At 33.1% G+C, this 21435-nt stretch overlaps 1 protein-coding gene across 3 annotated transcripts in view; it reads right to left on the minus strand.

Moving 5' to 3' along the window:
* Positions 1-6: 6 nt before the first annotated feature.
* LOC118748670 (calcitonin gene-related peptide type 1 receptor) overlaps positions 7-21435 on the minus strand; it is a 102111-nt gene continuing 80682 nt past the window's right edge. For 2 of the 3 annotated variants that reach the window (XM_036483266.1, XM_036483265.1), the window contains exons 3-12: positions 13611-13979; positions 11141-11591; positions 8821-8911; positions 8322-8413; positions 8029-8155; positions 7626-7727; positions 2459-2577; positions 1598-1671; positions 1061-1167; positions 7-576 (exon numbers count right to left, since the gene is read on the minus strand). In XM_036483266.1, the coding sequence (XP_036339159.1) occupies positions 304-576; positions 1061-1167; positions 1598-1671; positions 2459-2577; positions 7626-7727; positions 8029-8155; positions 8322-8413; positions 8821-8911; positions 11141-11591; positions 13611-13743 (1569 nt within the window). In that variant the 5' untranslated portion in view covers positions 13744-13979 and the 3' untranslated portion in view covers positions 7-303. The remainder of the gene's footprint in view (positions 577-1060; positions 1168-1597; positions 1672-2458; positions 2578-7625; positions 7728-8028; positions 8156-8321; positions 8414-8820; positions 8912-11140; positions 11592-13610; positions 13980-21435) is intronic. The other variant, XM_036483267.1, reaches the window with a different exon arrangement.

Here is a 21435-nt window from a genome sequence, read left to right on the forward strand (position 1 = left end):
TCCCTGCTTTAAAATAAATGTAAATAGTTTATTTGAATAGTTGGTTTGACCCTCTGGAACAGTTTTTGTGCTTAATATAAAATAAATATATCTTTTCTTGGTATTTGAAATTATTTTTGGTCTCTTATAAATGTTTTTTTTTTTTGGAAAACTACCAATATTATTTGAAAAAATTTGTACCTTCACTTGAAACGCACTTCCTAATCAATTTTCACTTTAAAGTTTGCGACCATAATAAAAATCATTTCCCGCTCAGTAGTCTTTCCAAGCTTCACTTGCTCTTCTCTCGAATTTTCTAACTCCTTACACTCCCAACTCTCGACTCGGCGTTGTGGTGGCCATCTGTCCAGTGTGTGTGCCTGGCGGCGGCGGTGAGACCAGTCCGGGCATTAGGCGATTTAAGAGACTGCGTATGGCAAATGTCACATCATGATTGGCGAAACAAAAGAGAAACGAAACCACAAATCCTTGTAGGCTCACCAAGATCACGGACAGTATTTGATAGAAGCGTTCCAGTGGAGTGCCAGTATCCGGTCGATAAGGAAGGAGGAAGTGTTGCAAACCAAAAAGGGGAATCTGTAAAGGAAGAGATAAAGAAAGAAAGGTTAGGTTTACACTGAACTGAATAAGTTTGAGAGAACGAGTATATACTTGTACATAAAATTAATGTTCATTAACATATCAGTCAACGAGAATATCCAGTTTGGCTATGGAAGAAGGTTCAAAATGATCTGAAGGGTCTGATAAGCAGCCACTAAAAAAAAATTAATTTTTAAATAGTCAATATGTAGTCTGAATGTCGCGAACTCACAGCTCGAAAGTAAACTGTATGCAATCACAAAAGTTTTTGTCACTTGAGTGATTTGTTTAGTCACTTTGTTTGAGTGATTTCTTTGCCGCGCTTCTGAATGCATGTGTCAGTTGTTTTTCTGACAACTTTTCTATTGGTTGGATTATTTTCGAATGTCTTTGTGTATGCAATATTTGTCTGTGTACCTACATACGTACATATGCATGTATGTATGTATGTTTCTTCAATTCATTTCTTCATTCAACTTACCAATATTATTGTGGCTCGTACTGCTTTTCTTATGGCCAATGGTGCTGGTTGCGCTGATTGTGGATGCAATTTGCGTACAATAACGCGCAAGACGTTGATGAGAAAGACTGCAAAAAATTTATGGTAAGATTTCTTTTATCGCATAATAACAAAGTGGTGATGAAAAATAAATAAAATTATAGTTAAAAAACTAAAAACACGCTTTTATTACAACAAGAACTAAAAAGTATAAAATAATTAGATTAGAAGATTAGGAATTTCCCTAACTTGATCTAATTTAACTTTTTTAAATTAGCTAAAAATAGAATTAAAGTGATTGGCTCGTAGTCATAGTCAAAATAAAGTCCACTGTAAAGTTCGTTGCAGCATATTGACATAATTTTTATAGTGATATCTGTCAAGTGTGTAGCTCATCGGGAAGTTTGTTAAATATTGACTGCAAAGTTCAGGACATACAAAGATACATACATACATACATACATACAAGTGAAGTTAAATAAAAGCTTGTAATAAAAAAGGCAATTTTTTTTTTCTTACCAAAACTGGCCAGGAGCGAAGCACAAATGGGTACAGATAAAATCCACAACAGCAGACTATCATCCATCCAGCAGCTGAAAATGAACAGAGAGTAAGCGGAGATTTCTACGATTATTATGTAAAAATAAAGGCCTAACGTTTTAATAAAATTAAAAATCAAAAAAGCCCAAACAAATAACAAAATCTGCAAAAGGGCCGAAAATCCGGAAAAAATTCTGAAAAGTCTTAAAATATTCTAATAGAGTACGGAAAATTTCAATGAATATTAAAGAGTCTAGAAAATCTCTTAATGTCTCTAAAACAACAAAGAATCCGGGACAATTTTAAAATACCTAAAAAATTATCCCGTAAAAGCTCGTAAAGTGCCGAAAAGCTTCGATAAACCCCGATAACCAAAACAAAAAGTATCCGATAGGTGTCAATAGATCTCGACAAAGGGGGAAAAAATCCCGAAAATATCTATGAAACTATATGGGATCGCTAAACAACAAAAAAAAACATCCCAAAATTCCCGAAAAGTGGTGAAAAGGACAAGAATATACCTAAAATTTTATGAATAGTTTCAAAAAGCTTGCGGAATTTGTGAAAAAATCGGAAAAAATTATACACACATCCCGAAAAACCTCAAAATTAATAAAAATAAATTCGAGTAACACTGAAAAAGAAAAATATATATAGAGGAGTGCCGAAGGTTCTTAAAAAGTCCCGAATAATTGCCACAAACCCGAAAGGCTCCGAGAACAAAATAAAAAAAAAACGAAAAACTCCTGAAAATTGCATGATTTAGGTTGCCAATTGTTCCGTCGATAAATGTTTTGCACATATTATTAAAAGGTATGTATTGATAAAATAAAAACTTACTGTACATTGTCGTCTGGATGAAAGAATCGTGCTACACCATAAGCCAACAAGAAAAGTATCGGTGACATCCAGGCAAACAGTTTGAACCAGCGCATCACTATAGTGTCCTTCACGAAGACCTGGAAGAGGGGGAGAGAGAGAGAAGGAAAGTGTCCAAAAAATATATAAAAAAACAGCTGATATTTATGTCGATAACGTTAAAAAACGATAACAGCAAATATAATGAATAATCGTACAGAAAAAAATAAAAGTACAGAGTTACTTACTGAAAAAAGTAACCAATAAAATTTGATAAATATATCGATAAAAAAAATCGAATCGTAAACAAGTAACTTCAATAACAATGTAAATAATAAAAATTGCCAATAAAAACTCGATAATATTATTGAAAAAAACATATTGCCAGTAACAATAGCCACGAAATATGCTAAAAGTGATAATTAAAAGTAAGAAAAATATGGAATATGATATCGATAAAAAATATTTTATCGATAGAGATAGCAAATCTTTATAAAAATATTGCTCAAAATGAAGATAACGAATAAACTTTGAACAAGGATGCCAATAAAAATAATCACACCGATAATGATAAATCATGGTAATAATAATAAAAAGTTAACGAATAAGGTATCTACAGTCGAGAGCGATAACAATAATAATACCAATAACGATTAACTATAAAAATGTAGATAAAAATAAATATGACGCACAAAATATCGATAATGATATCGACGAAAAAAAATCATACCGGACATTAATAAGGATTAAAATATTATTAGAGTAAAAAATAGTACTCGAAACTAAATATAATAATAGAAATAACGTATGAAAGATCGAAATATCGGTAATGATATTGATAAAAATGATGATGTTAGGTATGAATAACGATAAATCAAAATTAACACAAACAATGATAAAGATATAAACAATATGTCGATAACGATATCAATATCAAAATCAACGATTACTTAATAACAATTTAGATTTTAAATATTTATAACGAGTACATAGATGATCGATAAATCGATTAAATCGAATGTTGAGTATTTGGTGTTTGGTATTTTCCTACCATTTTCTATACAAAAATTTCAAATTTCAGAATTTTCAGAATACGCCCACATAAATATTTTTGAAAATTTTTATTGAAAATCTTTTCATGAATAAAAAACCTCAGTCTGCTGATATGTACTAATCCGAAAATTTACACTGAAGAGCATTGTGGGAAGCAAGTTTCCAGTTCGATTAGTTCCTCTGGCCGCCATTCTGCCTAGGGATGTCAGTGGCAAAAATACATCGATGTTTTTCTTTGATTCGATGCATCGAAGGGCATACATCGATGCATTGATTTTTCAGATATTTAATATTTCACAACAAAATATGTTATTAGTAAAATTGTACAAAATTTGAAATAAATTACTGCAACTGAGCGAATTATGCTTCTAACCGAACTTTTTGGAGCCAGTTCAATTTGTGGTCAAGGTCACTACTCTTTTTTGTACAATTGAAAAACAGGAATGACATATCAATGTACTAGAGATGTCAGTTTTCAAAAAAACATCGATGCCTCGATTTATACATCGAGTGGAAAATTTTCGATGCATCGATATTTTTCCGACATCCCTAATCCTGCCTGCGACTAGCCTTCGAGGCCATTGACAAAAAAAATATAAAACATTTGTTTTTTGCACCTGGGTGTGTTCCTTGCATATATTTTTTACAACTTTCATTTCTATAATGTAACACATCAACTTGCCATTCTCATGAATGATAAAAAGACAAATATTTTTTTCGCCTATTAAGCGCCTGTTTGGCTTGTATTTAAATATGTGGTTAAAATCGTGTGTAGTTCACTGAATTTTACTTTTAATTTTTCACATTTGCTGTTCTATTTTTATACACTTTTGCAACTTTGGCAACGCGGCACTCAATGCTAATCAAACTTTTCTACTTTGAACGTTGCATACATACAGGCGTATGCCAAGCAACTACATACGTACCTTTTCCCTCAAGTAGTCATGCACAGCAATGAGTGGTAACCCTGCAGGGAAAGCTACCAGTTGTGAACCAGAATGCTGCTAGTTTGCGTTTCTGCCCAACTAGTTCACGTTGTATCCTTTTTCAATGTTAGCGACTGGTATTTTTAACATGGCGGTGTCATAGGAATTGCCAATTGTCCGCTCCTGCATCAGCACACTACCAGTAGAAATACTAGTCGCATCATACTAGTTGACGAGATAGACTGCCTATTCATCCCCCGTGAAAAGCATAAGTATGTCATTTTGCTCGGGGCGCTGCAACAGTGGCAATGGTCGACAGAGTAAAGCTTTGGCATGCCAAATCAAGAGATCTGAGTTCGAATCTCATGGTGAGAATCTTTTTTAATTTTATTTTGTTTTTTTTTTCATTTATATCTCTTGTGTAATTTTTAAATTTATTGTTTTAAAAAGAAAAAAATTATTTATTTTCATTTTTACGGTATTTAAGTATTTAGGTTTTTTCCAAATCAAACTAAATTTATGTTCAACTTTTATTTTATATTTAAATTGAAATAATTATTTAAATTAATTTACACTTACTTTACTCTAACAACCTACACGCGCACTCGAACCAGAGATCTCTGAACCAGAATCGGTAGTCTTCACTCGACGCCACAGCCGACATTTGCGATGAAAGCAATTAACCGCATTTTAGTTTTGTTGTGCCTATTAAAAGACAGACGTCGCTAATCGCATAAGTTCTTCGAAATCGCCGAAATGGTAGGCCGTCGCTTTGGCACATACTAGTTAATGACCTAGTATTTATACTGGCTGGTTTGGCATTTCACATTGTTATAGTCCATGACAATCTGGTTTGACTTCTCAATTAAATACCAGTTTTCTAACTAGAATTTCTACCAACTGGTTTACTTTTTTCTATGAGGAACTGGTATAATTATGGTTCATAATGAACTGGTATGACTTTTATCCTTAAATAATAGTTCATGAACTGGAATTTGTGCATACTGGTTCAGCTTTTCACTACAGGGAATGTACATACATACCCTGCAGAAAAAAAATTATCAATTGTTTCAAATAACCAACTTCTAGTTAGCTTTTTTAACTAACTTTTAATTGGCTTTACATAACTAACTTAAAGTGAGTTGTAAAGACATGCAGTAGTCATGCAGACGTTGTCGGGAGTAAGTATGTTTTTTTTACAAGTTTCTATTTAGATATCCTCATACAAAGATTGCTTTCAATACACTTTTTTCTGTACTGCGCAGATTCTTTTTCGAATTCAGGACAAATAAAATAAAGGTCGACATTTTATATTAGCATTTTGATGTTATGTCTGATCGAATTCTAATATCGATCAAAAATGCCCTATATCAGCACATTTTTAATACATTTTGAAGTAAGATAGGGCGTTTTTGAACAGAATTCTGGGATAGGGTGTTTTTCAATAAAATTCTGAAATAGGGCGTTCTTGAAATATTTTTTGAGATAGGGCGTTTTCGAACTGGCTGCCGAGATAGGTCGATCTTCCACTCAGCAGTCGATATGTAATGTTAAAAAAGTAAATATAAAAAAATTAAAAAAATAAATTTTTTTTTTATTGATAGTTTATGTACATAAGTAGTTAGCTACAAGTTAGTTGACATCTAATGCAAAGGAAACAAGTTCTCACTATTTTGCGGCCAAAGCTGTTCAAAAGTAGTTAGTTACGGCTAAGGAAATAATTAATAAAAAGTTATAACTAATGGACTGCTGGGTAGTTATGTTAGCTATAACCGTTTCCTACAGGGTATGCATGTGCATGTATGCATGGAAAATCGCTCACGTACTTCTTTGCGCATAGAGTTTTAGCATGTGTGCTTGTGCATGTTTTATACATATGTAAGCGTTTGCCCGTGTTTTTTTTATGTGTGCACTTCCGGCTTGCATAACACGAGCAATAAACTTTTAATAATCTTTATGAATCAAAAATCCAAAGCCGACGCTTACGGGAGTGGGGGTTCGGAGCGCTGAATTGAGATGGCAAATTTACCTTTAGTAAAGCTATGTGTGTATGTTGTTAATAGCACTGGAATTCCTATATGGAATTTTTCGCTGATTCTGAAAATATAGTTAATTTTTTATTTTATATATAAGTTTTCGAGATATTTTCAATTTACCGGTATTCAGCATAAAACAAAAAGTGGTTTCACTTACCCACGTACATGTATGTATCTTACGAACCAATTTAACAAGCCTAATATGAAATACGTTTAACGAAAGCTAACGAAATTCTCCATGAACCGTATGTACATCACTTTTCGATAGGTCTGACAGTCTGACAAATTAATTGATCATTCCAGATTTTTTTGTTTTTTTTTTGGGATAAAAAATGAAAAAAAAACAAACTTTAACAATAGATAACTTTAGAAATAACAGATTCTGCGTATTTTTTTTTTGCATTTATGTTAAAGCCTGTTCTGTATCAAAAAAATCAAGTTACTAATGAAGAAAATCGATGAATAAATAAAGAAGTAATGAGCAGTCAAATGAAAATGCGGCAACATTCTTTATTTATCCATCGATTTGCTTCATTTCCCGTCAAAGATTGATTTATTTCCTTTTTTCACCAAAAAAATAAAAAACGGTAATGGTTAATAAATTTTTCAGAAACTATCAGTTCTATAGGAAAGTAATGCACATCCGGTTAAAAATATCTCGAAAACTTATGCGTAGAATAAAAAAATAACTCGATTTTCGAAACCAGCGAGCGATTCTTCATGGGGTATAGATAGGGCCATCCGTGGAACAGAAAAAAACACAAATTTGTGATCCAATGTAGTTAGTAGCTATGTATACACCTACAAAAATCGCGTCCATACAGTAATGTAAATACTTAGTACTCCCTAAGGTTCAAGGAGTGCCACAAAACTGCATACCAAAATTTTTTCTGATTAAAAAGTCTGAAATTTGGCTGAAAATTTGCGACATTTTTATAATTTTTGTACAAAGTTTGAAATTTTAATTTATATGGTGTTTGTTGTATAACCAGCTAGAATTTTATAAAAAAATAATAAATATTAAATAAACAAAAGAGAAATAGTCTAAAATTGGTCAAAATATCGTACTCCTATTATTTTGTGGACAACTGTATGTACATGTATAAGTATGTAATTTAGAATTGTTGAACTCACCACTACCAGCACTAAATGTAAGTGCAGCCCCTCACAAAACATCCAGAAATAATTGACCAGCATGAAATAGTGTACGACGAAGTGTAGCAAAATGCACCAGGGCTGTGTTGGGGCAGGGAAGGAAAATGCGAGAATTTTAGAAAATCAATAAATATACGCACATCAAATTAGAATATCTAGTAAATACAATATTAATAATAATTATTAGCTCTACATAAACGCACTACTCCAACCACACAGAACGCACATACATACACACATTGAACTATTACTATATAAACTTTGATAAGCTTATGTTTTGTATCAGTTGCTTGCCACATCATTGCACCACAACACAAACACACACTCACTTGCAAATGAACTTAATCTAGTTTATGCTCCCTTTACCCCAATTGTTACTCACCGGATTATTGCCTATTAAATCCGGTTGCTCGACCACTAATTTGTACCAAAGTATCCAAGCGATGCAAGTGAATGCCAATGAGGCGAATAAATGTACGTGTATGCGTATGCGTGTGCAGCGTAAGGATCTATGCGTTTATGCATATTAAATGAGGAGTAAATAGCCGAGACCGAGAAAGAAAATATGTACATATATGGCTGTGTTAGAACTTTTTACACACCGGCAGTGAATAAATTGCATAAATGACGTGCTGATATTTGTTTAAGAGTTTCTTGCACCTGCTGAATACTTACTTGAAGCCAAGGAATATGATAAGTGAGAGCACCAAGGCGGTTAAGGAGACAGCATATCCTTTCACGTATAACTCATTTACAAAGCTGCGAAACTGTTGATGAGAAATAAAAAGAAATGTGGAAGGATGATAGAAATGCGTGTATAACAACATCATTTTGAGAAAAATCCAAGTTCTGAATTAAGTTGTATTTAAAATTTTAAAGCCTTGGTAAAAAGCGGCTGAAGTTAAAGGTCGCAAGTTTTGCTGCCTGCTAATTATTTCATTCACCTACAGCAATGTGCAATTCTCAACTGATGTATGAAGAAATTTTTTTATGAGAATAAGTTGATGCTATACTCAAATCAGGCCCACATAAAGAATTCTCCTTCCTAAAGGCAAGTATCCTCTAATTGAGAATTCATACATATGTAAATAGCTGAAAGTGTAAATTAATATTCTTCTTTCTAGCCTCGGAATCTCAACCTCCGTAAACTACTTATCGCTTAACATATACTTACCTCTAAGTCATCATAGTCAATGCAATTTGTGTAGTTGGACCACTCGCGTCCACTGACAGGATGATGATACCAGGTGCCGTTCTCCAAACAGCTGAAATAGAAAAAAAAATGTTGAAAGAGATATAGTGTAAAGCAAATTTAGATAGAAAGAGACCGACGAAAGAAGCAAGTATAAAGTGCAATGAGCAAGAAGAAGAAATAGTGTAAGAAGATTGATTGAAAAAAAAAAGATAAAATTTGAAACTTCTTTTTGTAATTTTGCAGCATTTTGCACTGATACTTAAAATTGTCCTTTTGATGTAGCAATACATCTACAGAGATTGTCTAAGCATTTCTTCATCAAATAGAAAATTTCGAAAAAATTGTCACTTACTCTATTTTACCAGTTATATACTTATATATATTTTTTAATTTTTCACAAATTTTATATTTATTTATTTTATTTCTCATAAATATTCATAGAATTTCCAAATCCTTTTTGTGTTTGTTCCTAATATTTTATGAGTTTGTGATTCTCAACCAAGAACGTGTTTTTTCTTTCCTTGATTTCTAAGTTCATGTGTATGTACATATGTACATTAGGGTGCGCCTTATTTTTTCAGGCAAAACTCCCCCTAGATAGGCTCATTCCCCAAATCGGATAACAGAAAGACGTTATGTATTTTCACATTTTCCAGGCAAATTCGAGGACGCTTGGCAAATACAATTTTCCAGTTTTGAAAGAAGTTTTGTAAGATTTTTCCCGATTTCGATATTACAAAAGTTCTTATTGTGATTTTTACGCTTTTGAAATTTTTTTATAATATGGGTATTCATGGAAACTCGTAAATGCCTCGTAATCGCGTAAACCTCGTAAATAAACCGATTTTCCATACACAATTAAGTAAGTTTACGTGTTTTCATGAATTGCCCTAATATAAGGGATTCCATATTTTTTTTTAATATAAATTTGAATTTTTTGGTGTTTTCTAAGAGTAAATGAATTTTTAATTTTTTCAGCAATATATTTTTCACAAAATTTTTCAGTTTTAGTTTGCTTTTGAACTGTTTCATCAAAAAATCGGTAATTTAAAAAAATATATTTCCCAATTTTATATAAAAAATATTTATTCACAAATTGTTTTTTTGCGAACTGTTTAAACTTTTAATGATTTTTAACAAAAAGTAGACTTCTTCTTTAAATCTTTGATATTTTAGAAACTTCTGCTTATTTTTAAAGCTGGCTCTGATAACTTTTTTTTCGAATACTTAAAAAAATCTGTCTTTCGATTATAAATCTTTTTTTATTTTTACGTAAGCAGAGCTAAAATTTTTATAATAAGCTCCCACTATTGTATTAAAAAAAGGAAAATATTTTGCTTATCATAACCACTCGACACTGCTTCTTTGTTATGACTTTTATTTCAATTATTATTTTTGACTTATAATTCTATAACAAAAATCTTATAAAATATAGTTTCAAAGTTTGTGCAACAATTAAATGAAATACTTAAAATTAACAAATTTTCATCAAAATTTCACATTTTTAATTCAGAATTTCTGGAAAATTTTTTGGTATGAAATTTTATAGCCCATTTAAGCGCAAGTTTAACGTGGCTACAAAATACCGCAGTTTTTTGCGGTTTTTTATTTTTTTGTTAAAGGTATGAAGTACCTATGTTCTACGAAAAAAATTCTAAAAGTGAATGGTATCTTGTAGTAACTTTAAATTTACCCTTTCTTAGATTACTAGAATTGAGTGGAGTACAAAACTGCATACCAAAAATTTTCTGGAAATTCTGAATAAAAAGTATTAAATTTTAATTAAAACTTCTTGATTTTGTTTTAGTTCGAAACTTGGATTTAAATGGTTTTTGTTATAGAATGAATTATATTTTTAAAAGAAAATAATAAAAACTAAATAATAAATAGTCAAAACTTGTGAATATGTGGGTGTCGTATAGCTATGATAAGCACTATATACACAATCGAAATACTATGTAAATCAGAAACATGCAAATAATTGGCAAAACGAACAAGGAAAGGAATTAAAAATAAATTGGAAAATAATTGCTTGATGCGAATCTTAAACTTTACATCCAGGAAAAGTAAAACAAATAACTGAAAGTGGAAGAATAAAAAAAACATTTAGCTTAGTCGCCCAACGGCGATGCAAAAAAATCAAGAAATACAAGGAGAAACCACTACTACGAAGCAAATATTTGCCTGCAACAAATGCACTTCCCACTACCACCAGCTAGTTACGTTATATACTTAACCAATAAGTGGCAACTGTTGATTTTGCAAACATTCGAATATTGAAATATTGAAATTCACTCACGTTTTATGCGCCAGAAATTTGCGGTTGAAGCCCTCCACAAATTCCGGACAATATTGACTGAGCACAGTGCCGGCGGGCGTGCGTGGCCAGCAGAGATAGCCATCGAAGCGTAGAGGACAGAAGCGTAGCTGACCGCTGGAAGTGAAGGAAGTGGCTGCAGTGGAGTATGTTGTAGAAGCAGAGATGTCGGTAGCATACAAGGAAGTTGCAGATGCTGGTGTTGTTGCAGCGACTAGAGAGAAATTGCTGCTATACGTGTCGGTTGCATTGCTAGTAGTCTGGGTGTTCCTTTTCTTGCTAGCCGTTGCGGATGTTGGTTTTAAGCTGTGCTTAGATATGTAAGCGAATAGTTCATTTTGTTCTACCTTCGCTTCGTCCACATTTGTCAAGTCAATGGTGCCTTCACTGAGTACAGCATCCTCGAGATAACGTGGCACGCCGATATAGTTGGCTGTTGGTGGGAAGAGAAAGAAAAGGAAGAGGTTAAAAGGAAAATGGACATGAGTGTCGGTGTAAAGAGAAAACTTGAGAAAATTAAAGCTTATGATTGATTTGTATAATTTTTTGGACCATAAAGGAAGGACCATTTTGGTGTCACCGAGAGGAAACAGCCGATATCGCACTGAGGATGACCGACTTCGTACGAGCCCGAAGCAAAGTAGTCTGTACTACTGTTCCGACAAGGAATGTCACGCCGCTCACAGATTGTAATAGATGCCGCCTAAAAAGGGCACGCTGCGCGATTAGGTTTAATGCGATCTATCTGGGGTCGATAAAGTAAGCATAAAAGGAAAGCGTAGAGTATTTGCTGCAAAAAAAGAGAAAAGCAAAAAATGCGAGAGTGCGTAAAGCTTGAAACGCTGGCTTAAATCCACTTATAACTATTCAGTCGCAGGATTCGTCTGTGAAACCTATTTAAGTAGAGGCAAAAGCTAAAGCTACTGCAAATAACTCTACCGGGACGATAAATGTCGAGAGAAGAGACTTTTGAAGCCCAGTTGTTGCAAGTATAGCTAGCAAAGTAAAATTATTTTTTTTTTAAGTTGTCGTATACATTCACAGCTAGACTTATTTGAAGGAAAAATCCTTTGGCCTTTTTTTTATTTATTTTACGTAAATTTCTGTTGCGAGATATACGGATTCATATGGAAGGACCTTGATAAAATTTCTCGAATTCAGATATGTTTAGCAAATAAATAAACACCTTTTCAAAAAGAGTATATTAAAATTTCAGTGGCAGATTTGGGCAGCTGATTTTTTTTTCAGTAATTTATACTTTTCTAAGTAATCTTCAATAGGTTTAAAGGTAGGATCCGATAGCGGGTTATTACTGTTTCATTTAACAACCCAAATTTTGTTAAAAAAACAAAAACAATTTTTTTTATATATTTTTACTTCAACAAAACTTTCTGTTACAGTGTTGATATTCGCATTCAGACGTAGTTTCCATTTCGTTTTGTTGGATTTCTTTTACTCAATGTACTTTTACACGTTTAGAACTTTTTCCTTTGAATTTACCATAATATTGTGCTTGGGCGAAGAGCACATTTCGACTGAAAATAAAGAGGGGACTTGGAGTACAGGCCATTACTGTGAACGATTTTCGCTTCTTAGAGGAGCCCTTTAGCCAACTTAGGGGTGAAAAAGCCCTATCTAGAAACTTATTTTTTCAATTTTGGCCGCACTTTTGGATTTCGGCCGCACAGTGAACAGCCCAGAAAACTTATGGCGTTTTATTTCATACCAAAATTGTTGCCTTATAACTACTTTGTCCTTAGTATTTGTGCATAGAGGGCACTGAGAAGGCAACATTTATACGCCATTAATAAGGAGAGTTTCCGGTACAGCTCGAAAATGAATATTTTCGAAAATATTCATTCGGTCTAACGCACATATCTTCAACACTATTTAAGTTAAGACATTGTTATTAATTTTTTCAGACCTAATAAAATCCAAATGTGCAGCGAAGTGCAAAAACTAGCATTCGAAGTGCACCCACTTTCTTCATACACTGTAGCTTGTAAGAAAAAATTTGTTTGGACACGCACTTGCAATAACAGCAAAATGAGACTTTCTTCTCTAACAAAAAAAGTTGCCGAACAAACATTGTTTGTGAATAGACAGGCTGCCAAAATCCATAATAAAATCAAAATGTTTTAACTTTGGTCCAAAAAATTTCCATGCCCATTTCTTGGAGATTCTTTTATCGAAAAAATTCGCTAAATAAATTTTCTGAAGGAAAAAACATTCCGCCCAAATCGACAATGAAATCTTCGTTTTGTAAGCTGCCATGCTCATTTCTATGGGTTTACTGCCGTAAGCAAAATATTCCCAAACAAAAATTTTTAATGGACAGGTTTTCTACCGGAATCCACAATAAAATTTACATTATTGCAAAAAACTCCTTAGCAATTAATATTATATTAAATTATATCGATTAATCCTATTATCTTTAAGCGCTTCCACTTACCATCATCGTCCGTATCATTTGCCGCCAAACCGCTTTCATTCTGATAGCGAATAATGCAATTGAGATAGAGGTGGGAAAGAAATTCGCGCAAATATTGATTATCGCTCTGAAATGGCTCGAATAGGAAGGCCATATCTGACGGTTGTAGTAACAGTTGTTGCTGTTGTTATTGATATTGGCGGGAGCAGGATTCGTGTTGTTTTTGTTGTCAACTTATATGAGCTTATTTATTTTAAACCGCTGTGCCAAGCGAGTGACCGCATTCATCTCTTCTGGCTAATTGTTGCCCTTCGTTGTTCTAGTTGTTGTGGATATTTTCTGCTTCATTTGTAATCCATTTTACTCGTTAGGAGATCCGTTTAAGCCCATCTGTTGAAAAAATAAGAGAAGAATTGTTAACAAATACTTTGTAAACTTAATCGCCAATGAAAATTGATTTACTACAGCAAAAGTTCAAATAATTTTTATACGTAGTGCGCTTATAGGCGCCTTATCATACTTAATTGGCATTTTAGTCACAGATGTGCGCGAGCGATAATCTGTTCTTTGCCATTTCACACCTTTGCTCGCCAGCCAGCAAAAGAGTCGTAAATTGTTGAGCACTGCCGGCGAAGTTCCGTTTACTTCCTCTGCTCTACCCTTGGCAGCTCACCTTATCACATTACCTAAAACAAATCAAATTTCGCTGTGAAAATGAAAAGTTCACTCTGGCAAAGAAATTAATGAAGGTGTGTGATGCGTGCATGTGACTTTTAGTTGTCAGCAAGCGGAAATGTGCGCGCGCCAGTTGTAGGCAGGCCAGACAGCCAATCGGATACAGTTACACTTGTATGCGGCGCTCCAGCCGTATCGCTTACATTGGGCGACCGGAAATGTGCTGAACTGTGCCACTACCAAGTGCTGTCAATTTACGATATTTTCGTCCCTTGACACTTTTTTTTGCCAATTTTCTCTTTTTAATGAAAAATGGCAGCTTGAGTTTAGTTTTCATGAATTTTTCTTTCGATTGCCGGAAAAGCATCGAACCTTGAAATTCTTCTGTACATACAAACATTAGCTACTAGAGTTTCTTTGTTGCATACCGAGTAATGTTTTTTCGTATTTGCAGCAGAGCGCTTTTAGGTGGTGGAATGAATAAAGGCTTGGCTTGAACATTTTATAAATGGCGATATCTTTGACCGGAAATATTTAAACTTTTAGCGTTCGGAAGAACAATTAAAAAGAGAAATTTTAAAACATTCGCTTTCTTCTTTTTCTACTTTGTGTTAAAATTTAGTTTTTTTGAACGTTTTTGTTTTTTTGTATTTGTCAATAGTTTTTCATCATTTTAAAATACAGAATATCATAAACAAATTTTAAACAATAAAAATTAAAATATTTGGTTAACTTGCATATTTATGAGCCTTAAAATTTCCTGTTTTAAAATTTTCTTAAAAAAATCCAAATACAACAAAAAAAGTAGAAATTTTAGAAATTCACATTCTTAATAACCAATTTTTTAAATTTGGTTTTTTCAATTAAATTTTTTTTCTAGTTTTAACTTTAAATAATTTAACGGTGAAAATAGTACTTTTATTTAAAAAATTGTATTTTTCGTGCCCTTATCGTTCCTTAGAAATTTTTAGATTCTCAACGGTTTTCTAATAAAAATCCAGATTTCTTAAATTAGCAATAATGATTTCTTATCAGAGAATTTGAGAATTTGCTGCAATTCTCATCTTAATCTTCACATGTTTTTTTTATCAGAAAAATCAGCTTATTTATGTAAAATTTAATGTTTTATAAAATTTTTTGTATAAAAATTTTAATTGATTTCTAAACTGTGAAATACTTGAAATCGAAATTTTTGTAATTTAAATTAAGTAAGAGTTGAGTTTTTGTTAAAAATTTGCAACCTTAACCGTTTTATCTTTTTCTGATTGCCTTTTTAAATTTTATTATTGCTTATTTCTAATACTTGATTTATGTATATCACTTTTCAATTTAAAATATATCGATACGAAAATTTTCAAAATTTAAATTCATTATTTCAATTCTTTATATTTACCGCTCCATTCCAGCAAAGTCACAAAAGTCAGCACATTGCTATTGTAATTTTTACCGCGACTCAAAATATGTCACACAAATTAGATTTTAAGCGGCATATTTGTTTTAGCGCCACACTTTGAGGCGCAATAAAAACCACAATAACGATGTGCTGAGGTTTGCGACTTAGATGGAATAGGGGATTGATTTAGGTTATTTAACTTTTTGAAAACTTTAAATTCCAAATTAAAAATTTTCTTATCTGCAGTCTTTTTATCTTATTGTGGTATTCCGTCAAGCCAGTAAAAACTCGAAGCTCCAAATGCTCCTACTGAGAACCCCAAATTTGCAGGGAAGTTATTTACAGAAAACTTATAAATGACCAGCTTTCGCTTTTCGCAAATATTGTCTTTAGCCTAAAAATGTGCAACAAAATTTTTAAATAAGTTAGCAAAAATTGTATGAAAATAAATGAGGGAGAAAGAAAGCCTTAAAGTTGAAGTCTATGCTGTTCTTTTTGAAAAAAGTATTCAGCTAAGCTGACGAAAATAATCCTTAGCCTACAAATATGCAACGAAATTTGAAAGCGTGCGGAAATGACGTGAGGGTAAATGTACGCTGGCGCGCTTCTGCAGTTAATTAAGTATGTATTCAAGTAGACAAAAATTAGCATACGCCAAAAATTATGCAACGAAAAATTTTAAACCGAACAAAAAATTCTCATAAATAAATTTACGCAGCCTAAAGTTTACAGTTTTTTAAGCAAAATATGTATGGCTGATGAGAAAAGGCAAGCAAAAGTCTAAAGCTATGCGCACAAATTCTTCAAAGTGAAAAAAAAAATACCTGACAACAAAGCAGCTGAAAGCTTATAGATCGAGTTAAGATTGCATTTTTTCTGAAGCAAATTACTTTAAGCTCATATAGACCCAAAAGTATGCTAAACAAATTTTAAAACTGAGCAAAAAAAAACGTGCAGAAAATGAAAGTAGTGGGAAGCTTATGGATAGAATTTAGGTTATTTTCTTTGAACAAGCAAGCATAAGCCCAAAAGTATGACACAAGATTTTAGAAAGCAGACAAAAATTTGGTTGATAGTAAATGCAAGCAGCAGAATGCCAACAAGAGATTACAGTTTCTTTTTTGTGCAAAAAAGATCAACTGAGCTTATAATAATATAATGAGAAGCCACAAATATGCCACAACATATTTGAAACGTGCTACTATAGTACCTAACCATGAACGTGTCGACACCCACAACTAAGACATAAGCTGGTTATACTAACCCCGCAATTATGCGCACTTGACAAATAATCAAGCTTGACTAGTTGCCAAAAATTTGCGCCTAAAACTATGCCACTAATATTTGCGCCTGTATTTGACAAAATTTGTGGTGCATTTTTAAAGCGCCTAAAATAAAATATTTGTAGCATAGTTTTATTCGTAGTTCTTTTGACAAACAGTCAATTATTCAAGTGGACAGAATTCGGGATTAAAGGTACTATTTTAATAGTCCTTCCACCTAAAAGTATGCTACATTGTATCAGACAACTTTTAAACCCAGGCTATGTATAAATACTATGTATAAAGAAAAATCATGCAATTAAACTTAAAAGCAAAACAAATTAAATCATTCCCATACGTGGCTGCTCACAGTTATGGCAAAGCAGGTCAGAAGCCACAGAGGGAAAAGGAAAAAGTGAAGCAGACGTTAGTAAAGAGCATAAGACAAAAAGCAATCATTACATTTATAGCAATTAAATTGCTTCTAATTGTATTAAATCCTGTACAAGCAAGACACAATTTAGATTCGAGTAGAGTAAAGCAAAATAAATGTGAAGCAAGGCGCACAGAACACACTTTTTATGCTAAGTTAAGTGACAAATTAAGCAAAATAATTAATTATCGCATACGATGAGAATTAATGAAGCACTGATGGCTGGAAATACAGAGTAAGAAAGCAAATCTTTTGCTAGTAAATCTGAAAAAAGGGCATATAAAATTAGCCTGCAAAGCGCTTTGTTATCGCATCAGAGCTTAAAGTTGGCAGTAACGCCGCTGAGACTCGCCAACACCTGTGCAAAAGCAACCACACCATGCAAAAGCGAGTGGCTTAATTGCCTACTGTTAGGCTGTGAGACGGAACTGAATGCATGTCTCAGCCATACATACATATAGGCACACGGACACACAGGGCTATGTGGAGAAGAGTGCACTTAGCTCTTTGCTTTATGTGTCAGAGCGTATATGTAATATGCAGATGGAGTAGCTATGCAGTGCAGAAAACATTCAAAGAAAAAAAAATATCGCACACAATAGATTGTAATAAACTTAACAAGCCATAGCAGCAACAATCACAAAAAGAAATTGACAGACAGCACACTAATAGCAGCAGAGGAAAGAAAAATGAAAGCATTCCACTAGCTAAGCTGCTGTTCAGCTATAAAATATGTCTACATGTGTGTGCGCTATGACGTTGACAAGGCAGTAGTCAGTCGGCTCTCATTGCCTTTTTTACATGTTGCTCATACGTCATGGCATACCACTCAACTCTATGTGTATGTATGTATTTGCTTTGCGGGCTGTGCGGACCTTTGCTAATGGTCGGCAGATGATTGTTGTCGGCACGGGAAGTCGCTGGGAGAAAAGCGTGTAATTAAATTTAATGTCACAAGTGAGTGCTGTCGCCAGAAAGCAGGCTGGTGAGAAGCAGCGAAACAGCTGTGGGTAGCGCGGTATGCTGAGTGCTAGTATTTGTTTTGTAAATACAGGCAGAGGTGTTGCTTTCATTTACATATTCGCTGGACTGGAAGCATGTGTGGTAGGCTCGCGTGTGTGTGCTGACGTACCTATGTATGTAGGTGTGATTTCCGCTAAAGTAAAGTAAATTTTCCAGTGAACTTTGTCCTTTCAAAAGGACCTTTACGCTACGCGACTTACAAATTTATTTGATTTTTATAATTAAATATTTTTATGACATGATTGCTTTTGCTGTTAAATAATGTATATTTGTAGGTAACTATTTGGTATTTAAACTATTTGTTTGAGAAATATTTTTGATAGCAATTTATCTTAATATAAAAAGTTCAACTTTTTTGTTCTGCCGCATTACACATTTGAGTTGAAATATGATTGATGATGAGATAAATTTTTGTCAAAGCAAGTTCAGAAAAATGTTTACATACTTTTGGGCTTAAAAAACTATTTTTGTCGCAATGAAGCCATTTCATTTCATTTATTTTTGTTATTTATAGCCTTATAACAATTATATTCAACAATTTGATTGAGCTTGCGGTTGTTTTCCACAAATATTTTCATTGAAACCGGGCTAAAGCTCAACAAAATTGTTGAATTAAATTTTTTCCCCCAAATTTTTTATAAAAATTATGGTTCATACTAGAATTAAAGACATAAAAATGTAATCTCTAAACTTTGTGCAAAACTCGGAAAAATTTAATAAGTTTTAATGCAAATTTTCATCTTTCTTATCAGACTTTTTTGAGTATGCAGTTTTGTAGTCCAATAAATTTAGACGAAAATACTTTGTATGGAAAAAATGCGTAACACCTTCATCAAAAAAAAGATCGCAAAAATCAACGCGATTTTTTGTTTAACTTCAAAGTTGCATTTTTTATACCAGAATTTGAGTGGCTACAAAAACTCAAAAAAAAAATTCAAAAAAATCTGATTAAAAAGTTAAAAATTTGCATGCGAATTTATTGAATTTTTGCGAGTTTTACACGGAATTTTTGCTTGCTTGTGGCGTAGCTACTTTTGCGGTGGGAAGTTGAAATAATAAAACTTTGTTATTTTTTTATTATGACAATTAGTTTTGGTTTGTGGCATTTTGGAATGCACATATGTACATACATACGTATGCGCATGCATAAATTTTTTTATATTTATTATTTTATGATGGCGAAAAATATTTGCTTTTTGACACTGCTGAAGTTAATTACAATTATACAAATTTCAATACGAAAACATGAAAAGTTTATTTATCTATGTATATATGTATATTAAAAAGCGCATCATATGGCGATGGATATGTTTTACTTGGCGAGGCAAACATATAAAAAATGAAAAAGTTATACAAGCACAAACCAAACACAAATAAAAAATTGGTTTTCCAAAAGTCCTGGCAGCTAGCGCTTGATTAATTATAATTTTAATTGTTATTTAAATAAATAAAAAAATAAAAAAATTGGAGAGTTGGTAGACATTTCAGTATTCGTCAAAAGCTTATCTTAACAAGAGAAAACATGTCGGGTTTGCTTTCACACCAATTTCGAACCATTTTTTGAGCTGTGGAGAGTTTGTAGAGATTCCAAATTGTGTAGGTCTTAAACAAAAACGTCATAGAATATACTTCCAATGCCTCCAAAGTACTTTTAAAGACATACTTATGCAGCGGAGAGTTTGTAGAGTTTACAGAAGGTCATAAGAGCTATCTTCTTTTAGATGACCGAATACGCATTTACATATGCAAATACAATGTGCATAATTTTTTATGTAAATTGAGTCCTTTCTCAACCCCACGCAGGGCAAATGTACATAAATAAATGCTTAACATACTTTTGGGCATGACAACATATCAAACCACAAAGCTGCCATTTGATTTAGGTTTTAGTTGACACTAAGATCAAACACAACAACGCAAATAAGGGTCAGTTGTGGTCAGAATAGCGGTGAGTAGCTGATGCTAAAGTAAAACGCAAACATTTGGACAAGAACTCTTAGACAAAACGGCGCATAAATTTTAGTTTTAGCATATTTTTAGGTGTGCAAGTAAACAAGTAGCAAACAAGTTTAACAAAATCAAGTGACAGGCAGGGGATAGAGGTTAACAAGCAATTTTGTTTGCTTTGATCACTATCTGACGTAGATAGATTCTATCCAAAGTGTGTTAGCCCACTTTTATTTAAGGCATTTGCATATTTATTATACGCCTAAAAGTTAGCTATAGCACTTGCACATAAGATAAAATAAGAAAATATACACAAAAAACGGAAGAGAAGAATACAAAAATAGTGTATTGTGCTCAACTAGCCGTATTGTTGCCGACTCTGATCGTATGCGAAATTCGCCGCGGAAAGACTTTAGAATAAATATACATAGTGTGCATACATTTAGGCGCCATATAAAATGCATGAAATTCGCGAAACATAAAACGCAGAAATGCAAAGTTTGTGATGCGAAAATCGGGTTAGTTAGATGTGCGAGACAATGGCCGCCACAGCTATAAATTTTGCGCTTCTGTCAGCGGAAATAATGAATATGCGCTCTAGTTTCCGTTGTACAATTTTAGGCGCTGCGAAAGGCACATTGATTTGGCACAAGAAACTGGCGCCGCGGGTGGTGCTGACAATTTGAAACAGATGCTTTATTTAAAAAAAGGAAATAAAGCCCAGCCTATTAAATATTTTTTAGCATACTTTCGTGCGCACAGATAAATGTTTAATTGGTTTGATGCGCGGAATTGCTTTGTATAAAAATAAGCAATTTTTTATTTCGTTTTCTCGCACCCTAACTGGAAATGCAAGTTTTATAACTGAATCTTTAATGAGTTGCTATCATTGGTTTTTTGAAAGTGTTGCATACTTTTTGGCTGCTTGGCAAGTACAAAAGGTGCTAAGTAAATAATTAAATTTACAAATGAAAAAAAGGAACTAGTTGGAAAGTAAAAAGCTTTTCGTTGAAAACCAATGACAAATCGTGGGAGTAAAGAGAAGAAGGAATAATTGCCGCCTTGGGGTATGCTTTGATTTTGAACCATGCGGTTATTGTGTACTAGTTGGTG

Source organism: Rhagoletis pomonella, unplaced genomic scaffold (assembly GCF_013731165.1).
Source record: "Rhagoletis pomonella isolate Grant_MI unplaced genomic scaffold, Rhpom_1.0 Rhpom_scaffold_00013, whole genome shotgun sequence".
NCBI classification, from domain to species: Eukaryota; Metazoa; Arthropoda; class Insecta; order Diptera; family Tephritidae; genus Rhagoletis; species Rhagoletis pomonella.